The sequence below is a fragment of the Meriones unguiculatus genome, chromosome 12 (genome assembly GCF_030254825.1).
Source record: "Meriones unguiculatus strain TT.TT164.6M chromosome 12, Bangor_MerUng_6.1, whole genome shotgun sequence".
Taxonomy (NCBI): domain Eukaryota; kingdom Metazoa; phylum Chordata; class Mammalia; order Rodentia; family Muridae; genus Meriones; species Meriones unguiculatus.
This window is the reverse complement of record NC_083360.1, coordinates 63,041,807-63,059,149: the sequence shown is the minus strand read 5'-3', so window position 1 is coordinate 63,059,149 and position 17,343 is coordinate 63,041,807. Positions and strand designations below refer to the sequence as shown.

The 17,343-nt window shown below is 37.9% G+C and overlaps 1 protein-coding gene across 1 annotated transcript in view; it reads right to left on the bottom strand.

Annotated features, from left to right (window-relative positions):
• Ccdc171 (coiled-coil domain containing 171) overlaps positions 1-17,343 on the bottom strand; it is a 324,843-nt gene that overhangs the window by 125,352 nt on the left and 182,148 nt on the right. Inside the window, exon 22 of the mRNA XM_060365796.1 lies at positions 1,319-1,464. Within this exon, the coding sequence (XP_060221779.1) occupies positions 1,319-1,464 (146 nt within the window). The remainder of the gene's footprint in view (positions 1-1,318; positions 1,465-17,343) is intronic.

The following is a 17,343-nucleotide window of genomic DNA, read 5'->3' as shown; positions in this document are numbered from 1 at the left end:
CGCTCCAGTTTTAATCACTCTTCTTTAGTTTTATAAACCCTAACCCATAGAAATGAGTCAGACACCTGAGTCCTAAGTTAACATCGGCACTAGAAAAACACAATGTAAGTCTGGAGGGTTATGATCCTGTCTTCATGCATCTAAGAACTTCATGTTCTGTGAAGTGCAGAGTTAACAACCTAGTCTGCTTCTTCACTCAATGAGAGGAGATCAAGAAAATGGCAACAAATGTGAGGTAGTCAAACTTACATTTTTGAAATAAAAAATTATGTTCATTTCATGTGGAGATACAATATTATATAGCTGTACAATTTTCAAAAAAAACTGTTCATTTAAACAAGCCAATATATGTACTTTGGAATTCATCTTCTCCCCATGCATAAGTGATGTCATCAACCCAGAGGCAATAGGGACTGCTGTTCTAAGATCACAGATGTCCTGCCCTGTGACTTACAGGCTCTATCCTGAAATTTATAAAATATATTCACATTCACAGTTCGTATCTAACAGGAGTCTGTCTCAAAATTGTGAACTAATATTTTTTCATTTTCATGAATTAAAAATTCTAAGCACAGTGAATCAATTAGAATCACATTGTGCTGTTGAACAGCAGCCTGCTGTAAGGTAGACCATAAACCTTGATAGGGGGATCAAATGAGAGCTCAACAGAACTGTTCAATTTCAACACCGCATGTGTGCCCGCTTGTTACATGCTAAACAAAAAAAAACATTCTCTACATTAGCTTAGCTCTTCACATTGAAATGGAATTTTTTTCTATTAAATATACTTTAGCATATACCTATATAAGCTTAAATGGATTCCCATGATCAACATGTCTTAGCTGCATTTTAAGGCTGTGACACACGTTTTGATTGTATACCAACATTTCCTAGTGGAAATGTTACTTGTATTATCAGCGGAATCTACAAAGCAAAATCAGGGGTGGGAGCCAGGAAAGCAGAAGGTGATAAGGAATAAATAATAGAAACAAACAATATAACTATGTGAAACTTTTAAATAAGCGATTTTATGTTCTCCACTAATGAATATGTGGTCTCAAACATGCGATGCCACTGAGCACCAGCTATGCATAATCTGAGGCTATATAGAAGCTTATGCTTCTGAGGCTTCTCAATAAAATATACACTTAGTGTGTTAAGAGTTTTCTTTTTGAGGGCATATCAGAGAATTTCAAAGAGAGACAGCTGCACTTTTGTTTTCTAGCACTGTATTATCCAGGGCTAAAACCCAGAGCATGAAAGTAAGAATTGATCTTTTGTCTGTTTTAAGTGATCTCCCCACGGTCCAAATGCTCACTTGGCTGCCATGCGGAGGGCACTCTCTGCATCGTGGATGTTCTCCTCCAGTCGACGCTTGTCCTGCTCCAGCTGGGTAAGATGTCTATTGAGCTGACGTAGAGATTGATCTTTCCTTCTCAGTTCCATCTTTGCCTCGGAGAGACTCTGCAAGCAGACGGAAAACAGAGTTACTTGTCAGCCCTGATAATTAACTTCAATTTATGCCATAGGCTATTAGACAAAGAAGAATACAGCCCTGGATGAGAAGGGGACTTGGGTCATTATACATCAAGGTTTAACAAATTTCCTGCAAAATTTTTACATACTTGCTAATTAGAAATGAGAACTATACTGTTTGGGGGAAATATCTGGCTTCAGAATATAATTCTATTTTATTACATAAAGTAAAGGAAACCATATTATTACTAAAAGAATTTCTTACTACAGAAATCTCAAGCTATAAGTCCTTGCTTTTAATGATGAAAAAATAAAGAATTTATGGGACAAAGTGCATGAAGGTTAGATTCTATTAGACATGAATAAGAGCTATCAGATGCCCACCAAAGCGGATGGTTGGGGACAGGAAACCAGGATGCTGGGGACATGGTGGGCTCATGCGTATTTATAACTGTCTGTGACAGACTGCTAAACACATGTCAGTAGACAAATATGACTTAGCAATAATTTTTACTTGCTTTCCAACAAATAACTTCCACATCAAGGGTAACTACGTAAGAATGAACAGCATGTTTAGCTAACAAAATAATGCTGGCATTCATAATGAGTTAGAGTTTATAAATGTTTTCCTTATCACAGAAGTAAAAACTGTGGGTTCGCAGTTCTTTAAACACCACTGTAGCACTGAAATTGCAGCATTCAATTATACAGTTTTTAGAGGATGAGGTGAGAAAGTAATAGAATTGGAAACAATTTTAAGGAATATTTTCTAGACCCAGTTTAAAACTCTAGGCTGCAAAAAACTATGGGGGTCAGGTGATCTTCTGAACGCCAAAAATCTGATCACCCTTGTCCTATAAGATTTCTAAAATAAGCTTATCAAAATTTTTATAATTAAATTTGTTGAAAACGCAGCCAAACAACTGACTACACACACTTCTGTTTTACTGCTTTTGCTAGTCCAGGCACACATGAATCTCCACAACTGTGGTTCTCAGGCCCATGAAGAAGCAGTGTGCTACGGTTTTGTGTTTGAAACTCTCCCCTTAATATAATCACAGTGATATCAGGTGTCTAAAAATGCTGCAAGCTTTTAAATTCAGAAATTCACTTCAGTCAAGGTACTACTACATGTATAAGAATCCAAAAATTACTAATGAGACAACAACAGTTACTTACTAGATACTTAAACTTATTTTCAGATATTATTAGTAATAGATCTTTAAGAACACTGCAAAGTTGATCAGTGGGTACTGCATGTCCATCAGGTAGAAGAAGTTCCAGCAATATACCATATATTTTTAAAACCTAAAAAAATGAATTGATATTTCCCCTAATAGAAATTATAAATGCTTAGAAGATATATGTGTTTGATATGATTTAAACGTTACATAATGTATTCATGTATTAAAACATCATGTTACTATAGAAGTTGTACCCTTATATTTATGTTAAAATTTAATTTATCTTAAATATTTGAAAAGGAATATTTCACTGAGGAAGTATCAAACAATGTTTAATAACAAGAAAGAACAGATATTTTTTAAATTCCAATTCTAGTAATTTTGTTAAGATACTTAAAAGCTTTGAAGTATTAAGGAATTATTTGTTTAAAAATAAAATTTATTTGTTTTAAACATTATTTCTGCCATATCCCAAGCAATTCAAAGGGGCTACTTGTCTGCCACCAGTTAGCATAAGCTTCAGCTCTTCTTTCAAAAGAAATGATGTGTGTACTAGTTCATTCGCACTGCCACGCTTAGTAAGTCTTAAGATTGGAGTGTGTACTTGTGACGGGGCTTCCAGGGCTTTAACACACACTTCAGCCTTGCTCGCCCAACCTGAGACAGCTCATCCGTTTGCTTCATTTCCAAACCACACTGTTCTGTTCAGCAAACTATGTTGTACATTTTACATATACTGATTTTATATATTCCACATACTTACATACAAATGTGTTTCACATATACAATACACACACTACTTGTAAATTCCTAAGTTGTGTTTTTCTCTTCTCTTGCTCAGATTCACCTAATTAAAACCCATGATAAACTTTATGGACTCTAATATTTCCAGCTGAATGACTGAAACCAAGAGGGTGTGCCTCTGGGCAGCAAGGCAACAATGATAAGCAGCAGGTTAGCCACTAATTTCTCAACCAGGGTAGATTGTGAAAGTGTGATGTTCTGATATCCAAGAAACTGTTCAGGAGAGAATAGGATAAATCAAGTTTAATAACTCTGCTCCTAATTGTTCCCCCAATGCTCAACTCTAATTACTTGGAGAACTCTCCTGACTGTCACCTGATATTAAGTTGTTGGAGGCTGAGCCTGGAACAGCGAGATAATCAATAAACATTTAGTGGGGAGAAGAATGAAGATCCTGTTAAGCAGTGGGAACCTGCAGCACCCAAAGCCCTTCTGCTCATGAGAAAACCTGTGGGACAGCCATAGTGATTGCAAAGCAATAATCCGGAGCACTGTTTTTAGGCCTTGAGGCCTTTAGGCAACAGTACATTTGAGGGAAAAAGGTTAACACGGTCACCCTAATTACAGCCCACTTTCACATACTTCATATATAAGCGAAGACAAGCCAATTAGGTAGAAAGGAAGATAAGGGAAGTTTTATTTGTATACTAATTAAACCCCTGATGAAATTAAAGGAAAAACATACAGCTCTGTAATTGTGTCTGAGAAAGGTCACTCCAGGTTCAGTTATCAGAACGGCACAGCCTTGAGATACTTCACTTAATCCACACTACAGCCCTCATTTTGTACTCAGGTTTTAATATTTACAAAAAAAATAAAAAAGGAAAGAAAGAAAAGAAAACTCAAAGCCTGATACTGAACTTATCTTTAAATAGAGTTGTGAATAATTTGAGCTGTTAGAAAGTTAATGCTATACATTATAATAAGAGTCTTTTAAAAGGTAAAAAATATTCTGCTGACCCAAGAACTCGTGTCAATATTTTCATCAAAGATTCTACTTTTCACTTTAAATCCAAAAATGCTCAAAAACAAAATTTAAAATGATATCCCATCTACCATATATCATTATGGTATTTCTTTTCAGTTAATACTCACCTTCATGTATATCTCTCATGATCCAAGAGGGGAAAAGACAAAAGCTTCCAGGAAACTACTATAACAAGAAGGTACTTACACCTATTTTCTTTAATTGATCATGAAAAGCTATTTACTAGTAGGAAAAGCTAGCAAAGCACAGTATGAACACAAAGAAAACAGAGAATACAGAAGAGCTTAGGGATAGATACATGGTAGGAGATACTAAACACCCACATATTTTTAAATATTTTACTTATAGTTTCTAATGTTTCTGTGATACACATGTTACTACTGAATAAAAACACAAATTATTTTAAGTCATTCATAATTTTGTAGTACTAAATCTTTAAATGTTTAGTAAGGTTAATAATTTCTTTAATTATGGCTATAAATTGAAATTATATTCCTTCGCCCTAGTAACATATTTTGTGTAGAGAAAACAGATCTATTGAGATATAACTCACATACCATTCAATTAATTATTTGTATAACTTATAAGGGATTAGTATGTTCATAGAGTTTTGTAGCCATCACCAATATAAGTCTTTTTTATATTCTTCCTTTTAAGAAAAGTCTTTTAAAAATTGATGCCCTAAATATAATATGTCTAATTATTTCAGCAAATGTTAATTTAAAGCCACACAAAATGTGTAATGTTTATAATTCTTCTAAGTGTTTTAAAAAAATTTTAATTTCATCTGGGTGGTGGTGGTGCACATCTTTCTTTTTTTTTTTTTTTTTTTCCAATGCAGTTTATTCAGGAACATTGAACAATCCTCGGACCCCGAGGAAAGCCAGCCCACAGCTTAAATAGCCTCTGGGTAGCCAACCCAGGCGTGCCACAGGGGCAATGCAGATAGGTCCACATACATGGAAGCAAGCCAGATCCTCGGCCTTAGCCAAATGTGGAGTTGTTCGTGACAGAGAGCACTCACCATCGGGAAGGTGGAAGGTGGAAACCAGCTCCATCTTTAAGGCATAGCATTCCGCAGCTCTCTACAGTTCCCCCTTTTTGTTTTAGACGCATCAGGCAAGAGTAGAGTCCTGATCTCTGATATTAGAAATAAATTGGGACTTTGTACAGATGTTCATTTAGGTGTCATCCACCCAAAGAGCATCAGACCCAGCCATTGAAGCAGGACATTCTCCCCAAGCATGGTTGGATACCATAAAAAGCTAAAATGATACGCTCAGGATGCGAGGCTAAGCACTGCACTCAGGGTCAGCCGCTTTGGACCCAGAGAAGAGCATGTCTGATTGCATGCGGGTTGATGCCCCAGGTCCCGCCTCTGAGAAAAAGGTATCAGGTGGTGCACATCTTTAATCCTAGCTCTTGGGAGGCAGAGACAGGCAGGTCTCTGAGTTTGAAGGCCAGCTTGGTCTACAGAGCAAGTTCCAGGGCAGCCAGGGTTACACAGAGAAACCATGTCTCAATCATAAAATGTATTTCCTGAATCTATATAGGCGTACAATACAAGAGTTAAAGTTATCTGCGTGGTGTACACATCTCTCTCTAATTCATATTTCCGCACGTCAAGAGACTCACCTACAATTGTTCCCATGAGGACACAATTTTGTGCTTTAGACCATTAGGCCACTAGGAAAACTGAGCTCAAGGAGATACAACTTTTATAGATTTTCTTTCATCTAATGGGAAATATGTTTGGATCCACATTCCTGCAGACTAAAAACTAATGGCTATTCAATTTGGTATAAAAAAAAGTCAGCCATTCAAGGTGAAAGCAAGAAGACAAACTTTAAACAATGTTTCCAAGGTCAGGGGAAAATTTAACAATTTTTAAAACTAAGTTTGCAAAGCTAAGATGCAGCTCAGCAACAGAGGGCCTGCCCTTCATACACGGAGTTACTGGTTTGATGTCCAACATGGCAAACATTGACCAGTGATCACAGTAACACAATACACTGACTGCTACCCAACTGTGACTTCTGAATAAACACTTCTAGCCAGCAGTAAACTGGACAAAACATTCCAAAGCTAGAAAAGGACCTGGTGCCATCTTCATCAAGCTAGAAAGTGATCGTTAAAAAATTATGCTAATCAAGAATTAATTTGAGTTGCTACTGAGAAATCAAACTGCAAGTTCACAGAAGGCACAATGCTTAAATGATCCAACCACTGAGCTCACTGCAGGGCATACATATGTAAAACCAGAACTCACTATAGTCTACAATTAGGTTGACAGTCTGTGTGCGATGAGCAATTAGGTAATTTATAACAAATACACAATAGAAAGAGATGGCACTATGTAGTATAATTAATTTCTGTGTTTTTCTTTCTTTATATCCTTATTTTCTAGAATTAACAGCAATGTTTTGCAATTTTAAGATAGATTCCCCAAGGCCATTATCTTTTACCATTTTCTATTATTAGCTTCTCATACTTTCGTGAAGGTAGACAACATACTTACAAAATGAAGCTGAAGATTGACAACTTCTCCATTTTCAGTGTGTAATGGTTGGCAATAACTGTGTAGTGTGTGTGTATATACATATATACACATAGACATGTATATGTATGTGTATAGTAAGACAACAGATATGAAAGTATCCTATAAGCAGAGAGGACTGAATAAATCTTAAAATATAATTAATACAATAATTATGTTTCTAGATCTCATGTCATTACAGTCTTGTTTAAATAAATCTAAATCTGCATGTAGCATCTCAGTGTCTATGTTATATCTAGCCTATTTACATACATATATTCAGATACATATATACTTAATAATTATGTGCATATGCATATGTCTGTATGTGAGCTTGTACATTTAGGTGCAGTGCCCTTGTAAGCATCCCAAGCGTGGATGCCAGCAACTAAACTCAGGTCCTCTGCAAGAGCAACACGCTCTTAACCACTGAGCCATCTCCCCAGACCCTTAAATATTTAATTTTTAAAATAACTACTTTGTTAACACAGTTTAAAAAGAATAAAACAATGCTTTGTAGACATATTTCTACAAATAGTCCATATATTGGATGAACAACAACAAAAAGCAGAGCAAATGAGCAATGAAAATTTACCCTTAAAATTTCAAAGTATGCTCTAAGATTCTATTGTAAAATATCTTATGGTTATTGGTATATTCTCATATTGTCCTTTGAAAATAGCTTTCTAAATTCTGTTTATATATAAAGAAACGAAAAATCTTTCCCAGTAAGTACATGAAAGGTGCCAATAGTAAAATACAAAATGAAAAGCCTCATGAAAGTGTTCAAAGTGCACTGAATGCTGTTTGTCCTAGGCCTCACATGCAAAGCACAGAACTCTTTATGTCAGACTAGAAGAGGTAGATGATAGTGAAAGCTGGGCAGGAAATGGTTGAAACATATTTTACCTGTCAAAAAAAAAGGGGGCGGAGGTATATAGTAAAGAGACCCATAAGCCCATTCAACTGGAAAATTCACTCAAAAAGGACCAAAACAAATAAGAGGGGGCTAACTGCATTCACTGTGGCTCATGGCATGCTAAGTGGCTCCCCTGCCCTCAGTTGTATAAAGACTGGGAGCCTGCTGGGAAATCTGTAATTGGTAAAATCCAACACAGGAGCTGTGTCATTCTCTCCCCTTGCACTCCTTAGGAGCTGAGAACAAGAAGAGGTTGTGTGAAGAGCTGATCTTGGTGTAGCAACATCAACAGCACGATGATTGTCACATGCAGGTAGTTTCCAAGTGTGATTTGAGATACGTGTGTCAAGGACATTAGTACTTAACATGCCATCGCTCTTCTACCTGCACCTGGTACTTGGAAAGTTCAAAGCAGCAGAATCACAAATTCAAGGCCAGTGTGGGCCACACAGAGACGGTGACTCAAAAAGCAATGGAGAAAGGGCAGTCAAGATGTCCAGAAACATCCCTTGGCGATACTGTGAGCGGGTCCACTGTGAATTAAGCTGTAGGAAACTGTCACTTACAATGTAAATGCTGCATTAACATTGGCAATTAACTAAAATAATACTCTGAGAATAATTTTAAAGATTATATATATTATTATTAATATACTTTACATCTCAGTCATAGGCCCCTCCTTCTTCTCCTCCCAGTCCCACCCTCTCTCCCACATCCCCCCTCCCTCATTCCTCAAAATAGAGGAGCCCCCTATCCAGACACCTCAGCTCATCTATGCTCATGAGGACTGAGTTCATGGCCTTGTAGGGAAGTCCCATCAGGAAGAAGTGATCAAAAAGCAGGCAACATAGTGTGTGTCAGAGATATCCCCATTTCCCTAACTAATGGGTCCACATGAAGCCTAAGATGCCCATAGGACTTATCTTCTTGGGGTCTGTGCATTGTAGTATGTCTGTCCTGTACTGTATGACTAAAATCCGCTTATAAGTGAGTATATACCATGAGTGTCTTTCTGGTTCTGGGTTACCTCACTCAGCATGACCTTTTCTAGTTCCATCTGTTTGCCTGAAAATTTCATGATTCCCTTGTTGTTAATGGCTGGTAGTATTTCACTGTGTAAAGAAAAAGAAAGCGATATTCAATAGCATACATTTCTATGAATTCATATTTACCAAGTAATTGCTCATTTTTTTACATCTGATTTACTGTGCTGATTACCAAAGACTCCAGATAGGTTTTTGAGAATCCTGTTTCCAAACTGTTCATGGCGGTGCACATTCCTTTTTAATCCTACTACTCGAGGGATGGGGGAGGGGTTGCATGTCTTAGGCTAGCTTGGGTAGTGGAGATTTTCTGACTTAAAAAATAAGAAAGGAAAGCGAAAATCAAATCAGTGTCCTAGTATTTAAAGTGTTTATTTTATTATATAAAATATGCAAAGTGTATATAATATTAAAACACTAAAGATTTAAAAAGTAATTTGAGTTCAGTGTTACATAGAAAAAAGTGCTTATTTATACCATTAACCACAGCTGGTGTAAATTTTGCTTGCCTGGTGGTCTTAAGTATAGAATGATTCTTCAACCCAATATGAGAATTCATAGAGTTTGATATCGTATCTCAAATAAACATTTTCCTCAAGTGGATACACAACACATAAGAATCTGAGCATCACCTCCCCCTGGTGGGTTGCAGACTTTCCAGGCCACAGAAGAAGACAATGTAACCAGTCCTGATGAGACCGGATAGGCTAAGGTCAACTTGAAGCTCCCGGGAGAAAGACCTCTCCATCAGTGGACTGGGGGAGTGGCATGGGGGAGAAGAGGGTGGGAGAGTGGGATTGGGAGAAGACAAGGGAGGGGGACACAGCCAGGATACAAATGGAATAAATTGTAATAAATGATAATAATAAAAAATTTTAAAAAAATTAAAAAATAAAAAAAAACCTATACCACAGTTTCTTTATCCATTCTTAGTTGAAAGACATCTGGGTTGTTTCCAGTTTCTGGCTATTATGAATAAAGTTGCTATGAACATGATTGAGCAAATGTCCTTGTTGTATAATGGAGCATCTTTTGGATATATGCCCAGAAGTGGTACAGCTAGGTCTTGTGGTAGAACTGTTCCAATTTTCTGAGAAAGCGCCAGATTGATTTCCAAAGTGGTTGTACAAGTTTGCACACCCACCAGCAATGGAGGTGGAGGGTTCCCCTTTCTCCACAACCTCACCAGCACATGTTTTCACTTGAGTTTTCCCTGACCGGTGTGAGACTTCAGGGTTGTTCTGATTTGCATTTCCCTGATGACAATGACTAAGGACATCGAGCATTTCTTTAAGTGCTTCTCTGCCATTTGAAAGATTTCTCTGTTGAGAATTCTCTGTTTCACTCTGTTTCCTATTTTTTAGCTGGATTATTTGGTTTGTTGGTGTTTAATTTCTTGAGTTCTTTATATATTCTGGATATTAGCTCTTTGTCAAATGTAGGATTGGTGAAGATATTTTCCCAATCTATAGATTGCTGTTTGGTTCTACTGATAGTATCCTTTGCTTTACGGAAGCTTTTCAGTTTCAAGCTTTTCAGTTTCCCACTTATTAATTATAGATCTTAGAGAAATTGCTATCTTACCAAAGATCATTTGATACAGATTCAATGCAATCCCCATAAAATACCAACTGGGAAAATGCAATAAAAATGAAAATATATATATATTAACTTTTTTACCAAATTCCACAAAATCAGCAAAGCATTTCAATTTCTTTAGACAGTTACTTTCTATCATGTTGAAATGAAGTCTAGTAAAATAGACTGGGATAAAAACACAGCTGGGATACAAAGTAAATAAACTGTAATTAATATTAAATATAAAAATTTAATTAAAAATAGGTTCAACCTTATTGAATTATATCCTTTTGACATCACAAGACAAGGAATCCATAACTTAAGACCCCTCTGTAAACTCGATGATGGTGGATCAGGCCTTTTATCCCAGCACTTGGGAGGTAGAGGCAGACGAATCTGTGGTCTATAGAGTGAATTCTAAGACAGCCAGGGCTACATGGAAAAACTTGATTTTGGGGGAGGGGGGAAGACTCCTCAGTGACCTTCAAGAATTAATCCAATTGGACTGGCCGAACAGTTGGTCAAAGGAACATCCCTCAGGTGGGCAAGTTCACCTTAAGCCAGGCTAAAGAAAAAGTGGAACTCATCTTTTTCTTCCCTTCTTTCTTTGGATATTGGCCAAGGACTAGAAATGCTTTCACGGGCATTGTCTTAGTTAGGTTTCTATTGCTGTGATAAAGAACATGAGAAAATACAACGTGGGGAGAAAAGAGTTTACCTGGCTTATGTATTCCAGGTCACTGAGAAAATCTGAGGCAGAAACCTGATGCAAGAACCAAAGCAGAGGCCATAGCTGAATGTTACTTACTGCTTACTCCCCATGGCTTGCTCAGCCTGCTTTCTTTTTTAAATTTTTTTTATTATTATCATTTATTACAATTTATTCAATTTATATCCCGGCTGTGGCCCCCTCCCTCATCTCCTCCCAATCCTACCCTTCTGTCCCTCTGCCCCTTCCCTAGTCCACTGATAGAGGAGAACATCCTTCCCTTCCCTCTGACCCTAGCCTGTCAGGTCTCATCAGGACTGGCTGCACTGTCTTCCTCTGTGGCCTGGCAAAACTGCTCCCTGCTCAGGGGGAGGTGACCAAAGAGCAGGCCAATGTACCACAATTTCTGTATCCATTCCTCAGTTGAGGGGCATCTGGGTTGTTTCCAGGTTCTGGCTATTACAAATAAAGCTACTACAAACATGGTTGAGCATATGTCCTTATTGTGTACTTGAGCCTCTTTTGTGTATATGCCAAGGAGTGGTATGGCTGGGTCTTGAGGAAGCGCTATTCCTAATTGTCTGAGAAAACTCCAGATTGATTTCCAGAGTGGCTGTACAAGTTCACATTCCTACCAGCAGTGGAGGAGGGTTCCCCTTTCTCCATATCCTCTCCAGCATGTGTTGTCACTTGAGTTTTTTATCTTAGCCATTCTGATGGGTGTAAGGTGAAATCTCAGGGTCATTTTGATTTGCATTTCCCTGATAACTAAGGACGTTAAGCATTTCTTTTTTTTTTTAATTAACTAATTTTTATGATTTTATTATACCTTTAAAGTCAGAATACAGAAAAATGTCAACACTTTATATTTTGCCACATCACAGTATTTCATTTATCAAATTATTTTTACATAATTTGTAGTGAGCATTTAATTTAGTCAAAGAAGAATAGATAAGCTGGTTAATTTCTTGGATTTTAAAGAACACTCATGTGCATCTCATAGAAATGAAAAAAGAATTTCCTACAATTCTTTTTTTTTTTTTTTCAATGCAGTTTATTCAGGAACCTTGAACAATCATCTGACCCTGGAGAAAGCCAGCCCACAGCTTAAATAGCCTCTGGGTAGCCAACCCCAGCATGCCACGTGGGCAATGCAGATAGGTCCACATACATGGAAGCAAGCCAGATCATCGGCCTTAGCCAAATGTGGAGTTGTTCGTGACAGAGAGCACTCACCATCGGGAAGGTGGAAGGCGGAAACCAGCTCCATCTTTAAGGCGCGGCATTACGCAGCTCTCTACAGTTCCCCCTTTTTTGTGTGTTTTTCGACCATTCTCCATTCCTCTATTGAGAATTCTGTTTAGCTCTGTACTCTGTCTTTTAATTGGATTACTTGATTTGTTGCTGTTTAACTTCTTGTGTTCTTTATATATACTGGATATTAGCCCTCTGTCAGATAATAGGGTTGGTGAAGATCCTTTCCCAATTTGTAGGCAGTCATTTTGTTCTGACAACAGTGTCCTTTGCTTTACAGAAGCTTTTTAGTTTCGTGAGGTCCTGTCTCTAACATGAACTGATTGGCCTCCTCTTTGATCACCTCCCCCCGAGGCGGGAGCAGCCTTACCAGGCCACAGAGGAAGAAAATGCAGCCAGTCCTGATGAGACCTGATAGACTAGGATCAGAAGAAAGGAGAGGAGAACCTCTCCTATCAGTGGACTTGGGGAGGGGCATGCGTGGAGAAGAGGTTAAGAAGGGTAGGATTGCGAGGGGGGAAGAAGGGCGCTATGGGGCAATATAAAGTGAATAAAGTGTAATTAATAAAAACTAAAATTTAAAAATATTTTAAAAAAGAGCAGGCCAATCAGTTCATGTCAGAGATAGCCCCTGTTCCCCTTACTAGGGAACCCACTTGGAGACTGAGTCTATGGGCTACATCTGAGCTGGGGTTTTAGGTACTCTCCATGCATTGTTGTTGGTTGGGGTGTCATTCTCTTCAGGGTCCCCACAGCTCAGTTTTTATGGCTCTGTTGGTCTCCTTTTGGAGCTCCTGTCCTCTCCAGGTCTTTCTATCTCCCCTTCTTTCCTAAGATTCCCTGCACTCTGTCCAAATTTTGTCTATGGATCTCGGCCTCTGCTTTGATACCTCAATCAGTAGAGTCTTTCAGAGGCTGTCTGTGGTAGGCTCTTGTCCTGTTCCCTGTCTTCTCATCAGCCTGCTTTCTTATATACCCTAGAACTACCTACCCAGAACTGGCACTACTCACAATAGCCTTGGATTTCCCACCTTAACTGTTAAGAAAATGCCGTACAGGCAATCTGATGGAGGCATTTTCTCAATTAAGTTTTCTCTTCCTAAAAAAAAAAAAAAAAAAAAAAAAAAAAAAAGTTTTCTCTTCCTAAATTACTCTGGCTTGCATCAAGATGACAAGAAAACAGCCAGGACAGGTATCTTGGGCTCTTTTACTCTTTCTGTAAAGCTTCTCTCCCCGTTATATGGCTGCGTGTCTGCCATATGGCTGACAAGAACACTATCATTATGTAATAAAGAAACTTTCATTGTACCAGAAGGCACTATGGAAGCTTCCAAAGGAAGGAAGCAACCAACATTCCTACAGAACTATGTCTGAACCCCAACACACATGGTAGAATACCTCTAAGAATGCAGTAGTGGCATGCATGCATTAGTAGTAACCAACAGCTCTCTAACTTGACCCACTCAACAAGAGGAAACCATGTCTGGTACTAGAAACAATAATTCAATATATCAAGTTGTGCAATTCAGTACCTGTAGCTTTCTCCCCCTGCTCAAGAAATCTTAGCTACTACTGAAAGACACTTGTTGCCAAAATTATTTCAAAATATCACCCTCAAATAATTTATGCCACATTGACTAGCTTGCAATGGTACAGTAATAGAAACAATAAATAAACCCACACCAAATTTTACTCATCAGTATATAAGAACAGAACTGTATTAGATTTAAAAGAATTTAATTATCCCCTACACAGATGAAGTAGAGAAAATGGGGGAAGGTAAAGGAATGAAAAGAGAGACCAAGAACTGAATCAGAAACTCTGGGGCATCCCATGTCACAAACATTTTCCTGCAGTAGGGCTGAATGAAGTGATACTGGCAATGAGCAACAAGAGGACCTGCTGTTTCATCTGACCACTCCTTTCCCATGCAGTTCTGATGCTGCACACATTCTAACAAGGAAGTGAAAGAGACTTTGGCTCTCCCATACAAAAAACATTCTTCATTCAATGTGACCACTGAACACAAACTAATCTCTTCATGTCTAGCTAAAGATGTCCACTGAAGAAAACATGGGTGTTTTGCTTTGAATTTTAACCTTCCAAACGAGAGACATTTTAAAAAGACTAAAGTAATGTACACAGTTTGCTCACTTGAGTATACTGAAAGGGATATCCCCCAAAATGAAATAACTTAATCATTTTTCCACTAAGAATTTCATTTTACAGGGAGTAACCTTGTAAAATTTCCATAAGCAATTATCAAAGACACTGTTGCCTGTGTGGGTTTTGTTTTTCATACTTATCTGAAAACCTAACCTGGTTTTGTTGTTGGAACCTAACCAAGTAAAACCTAACTTGGTTTTGTTGTTGTAGTATAGTCATGTTGGAAATGACTATACTATAAATTTATTCACGTAACATGTATGTTATATATAAGTAATTTCTCTAGCTATCAAAGCCATAAAGAATAATAATAATAACAGAAGCATTTTCTGAATTCCTGTTTTATTCCAGACATTGGTACTCATAGTAACTCCAGTAAGAGACTGTTACTATCTCACTTCAAAAGTGAGAAAACTGGTTCACTGAGCTCAAATGCCCAGACCGTACAGAGTGTAAAACCAAGGTAACTAGTGTATAGATGAACACATGTTTAGACACAAATAATAAATTCTTCCTAGGAATGGCTATCAGGAAAAGGAGGGTTGAAAGGCAGGTGACACGGGAGCTGAGCGCTCAGGATGCAGAGAGCATCCACAGCAGAATGGAGGTGGCACATCCACTGAAGCCCAGGGAAGACAGGGCACAGCTGAGCCTGCCAGCAGAATGGGTGAAATCTGTACAAAAGTTGGACGTGATCGACAAATTAGACTTTTTCACTTTGCACGTGATTTGTCCACAGCACTTTGTGGGGCTGCAGAAGAATACTTGCAGGACAGGCTTTCACAGGGATGCTGACCCTTGTCCTTTCAGCCAGATTCGTTTTAACATTTTCTGTGAGCTTTGCGTAAGATTCTGTTCAATGCCCAAATGTGACAACTGTTGTCACAGGAGGCATGGAAAGATGCTCAAAGGTTCCAGGCTGTGAAGCAGAATTTTCCACGCTGTCCTGGGATCACACATGCAAACTGTAACTGCCAAATTACAGTAAACACCAGGGACCATGCTGGACCTTCCACATCAGCTCGCCTCACTCTCTGCTTGAACCCTAAGCAACATTTAATACATTTCTCCTCTGAGGAAAAGGATTCATGGATATACTAAACACATACACAAAATACATATTTCGAAGAAAACAATTTTCCTTCATAAGCTAAGGAGTATTTCATTAAAATTCACTACTATTATACAGATGGACTATACTTAATATTCACATACCACAAATGTATCATAGCAGCTATATTTGTTTCTACTAGTATATGAAATCCTGCAGATTATTTAAATTATATGAAGGCCTATGGCCTGAGTCAAAGCAAACATGCACAAAGAAAAGAATATATTACTTCGAAACCAAATACGCAGACAGACAATTTAATGCAGGAATTGTTTTCTGAGATGAAATACCTTGACGGGTCTATACTGTTTCCTACTGTGTAACAAAAAAAAAAAAAAAAAATCATTAAAGTTGTTTTAACAGTCCTGACTGAAACGTATAATTTCACCTTCCCTCTCTACTCCCACTAATTATAGAAAGGGAGCCAGACATGTAAGCAGGAGTACAGTGCGTGCTTAGCATGTATTAGGCCCTGGGTTCAATCCCCAGTACCAGAAGGGAAGGAGAGAGGGAGGAAGGGGGGAGAATAAGGGAAGACAGTGAAGGCCTATGCCTAAAACAATCCTAGTTTCAACAACACGGTGCAAATTCACACACTGCCCCAAGAAAACAGTGTAGTGGCGACAGAGCTAAGTCTTCATGTAATATCTGTAGAAACAGGGCTTAGGAAAACCCCTGTATTTGTTCAGAATAATGGTTGAAAAATAAAAGTGTGTGCCTGCATGAATGTACATGTGTGTGCACATTTGCACATGTGAGTATGGGAGTGTGAATACGTATGTACATGTGAGTGCATGTGTGTATATGTACTTGCATATATATGCATGCATGTATGTGCATATGTACATGTATAAAAGCATATGTGCATGTATGTATGCATGAAGGAGTGCATGTGTGAGTGTGAGGTGTATGCTTCATTTATTCTGCGAAAGCACTGTAACGATATAACAAAACACACAGGATTGTTTCAGATTGGATTTGTGTGTGTGTGAATTTACATACTAATAAACAGTACCATTTGAATCATTACAAAAAAAACTCGCAATAGAATTAGCATGTTTCACACTTCTGAGCCCTCTGTTATCAACCCATTCACCTGAGGTGAAAAAACAATTCTAGCTTTCTAAATGAGCGAGGTCACCATCTAGCGGTGGTTCCTTGAAATGTCAGCAACATTGCTTCTGGAACCCAGAAAATGCTAAATGAAATGTGTCTAACCTTAAGCACACATACTCTCGAATTTACTTATAAATGACACAACATCAAATAATTTTTAATACTAAGGAAGAATTCAGAGAAAGAGAAAAATTGTCACTAGACATGTGTTTCTAAGATAACTATTTTCAATCCTATATAAAAAGTAAAGAAGAGAACCCAGATAGTAAAACATAACATTTGATCAAATTTGGTCAGTATGACTAACTAGAAAATATATTTGTTTTTGTATGCATTACAAAGAAGAAAATGGTTACTTCAGTATGTTGTGTTGTTAGTCAAATTATTTGCTCCTCTCCCTGATAGGGACAGCCTCTTGTCCTCCTGAGTTCAAGCCTACCCAACATAAGCTGTCTGTAA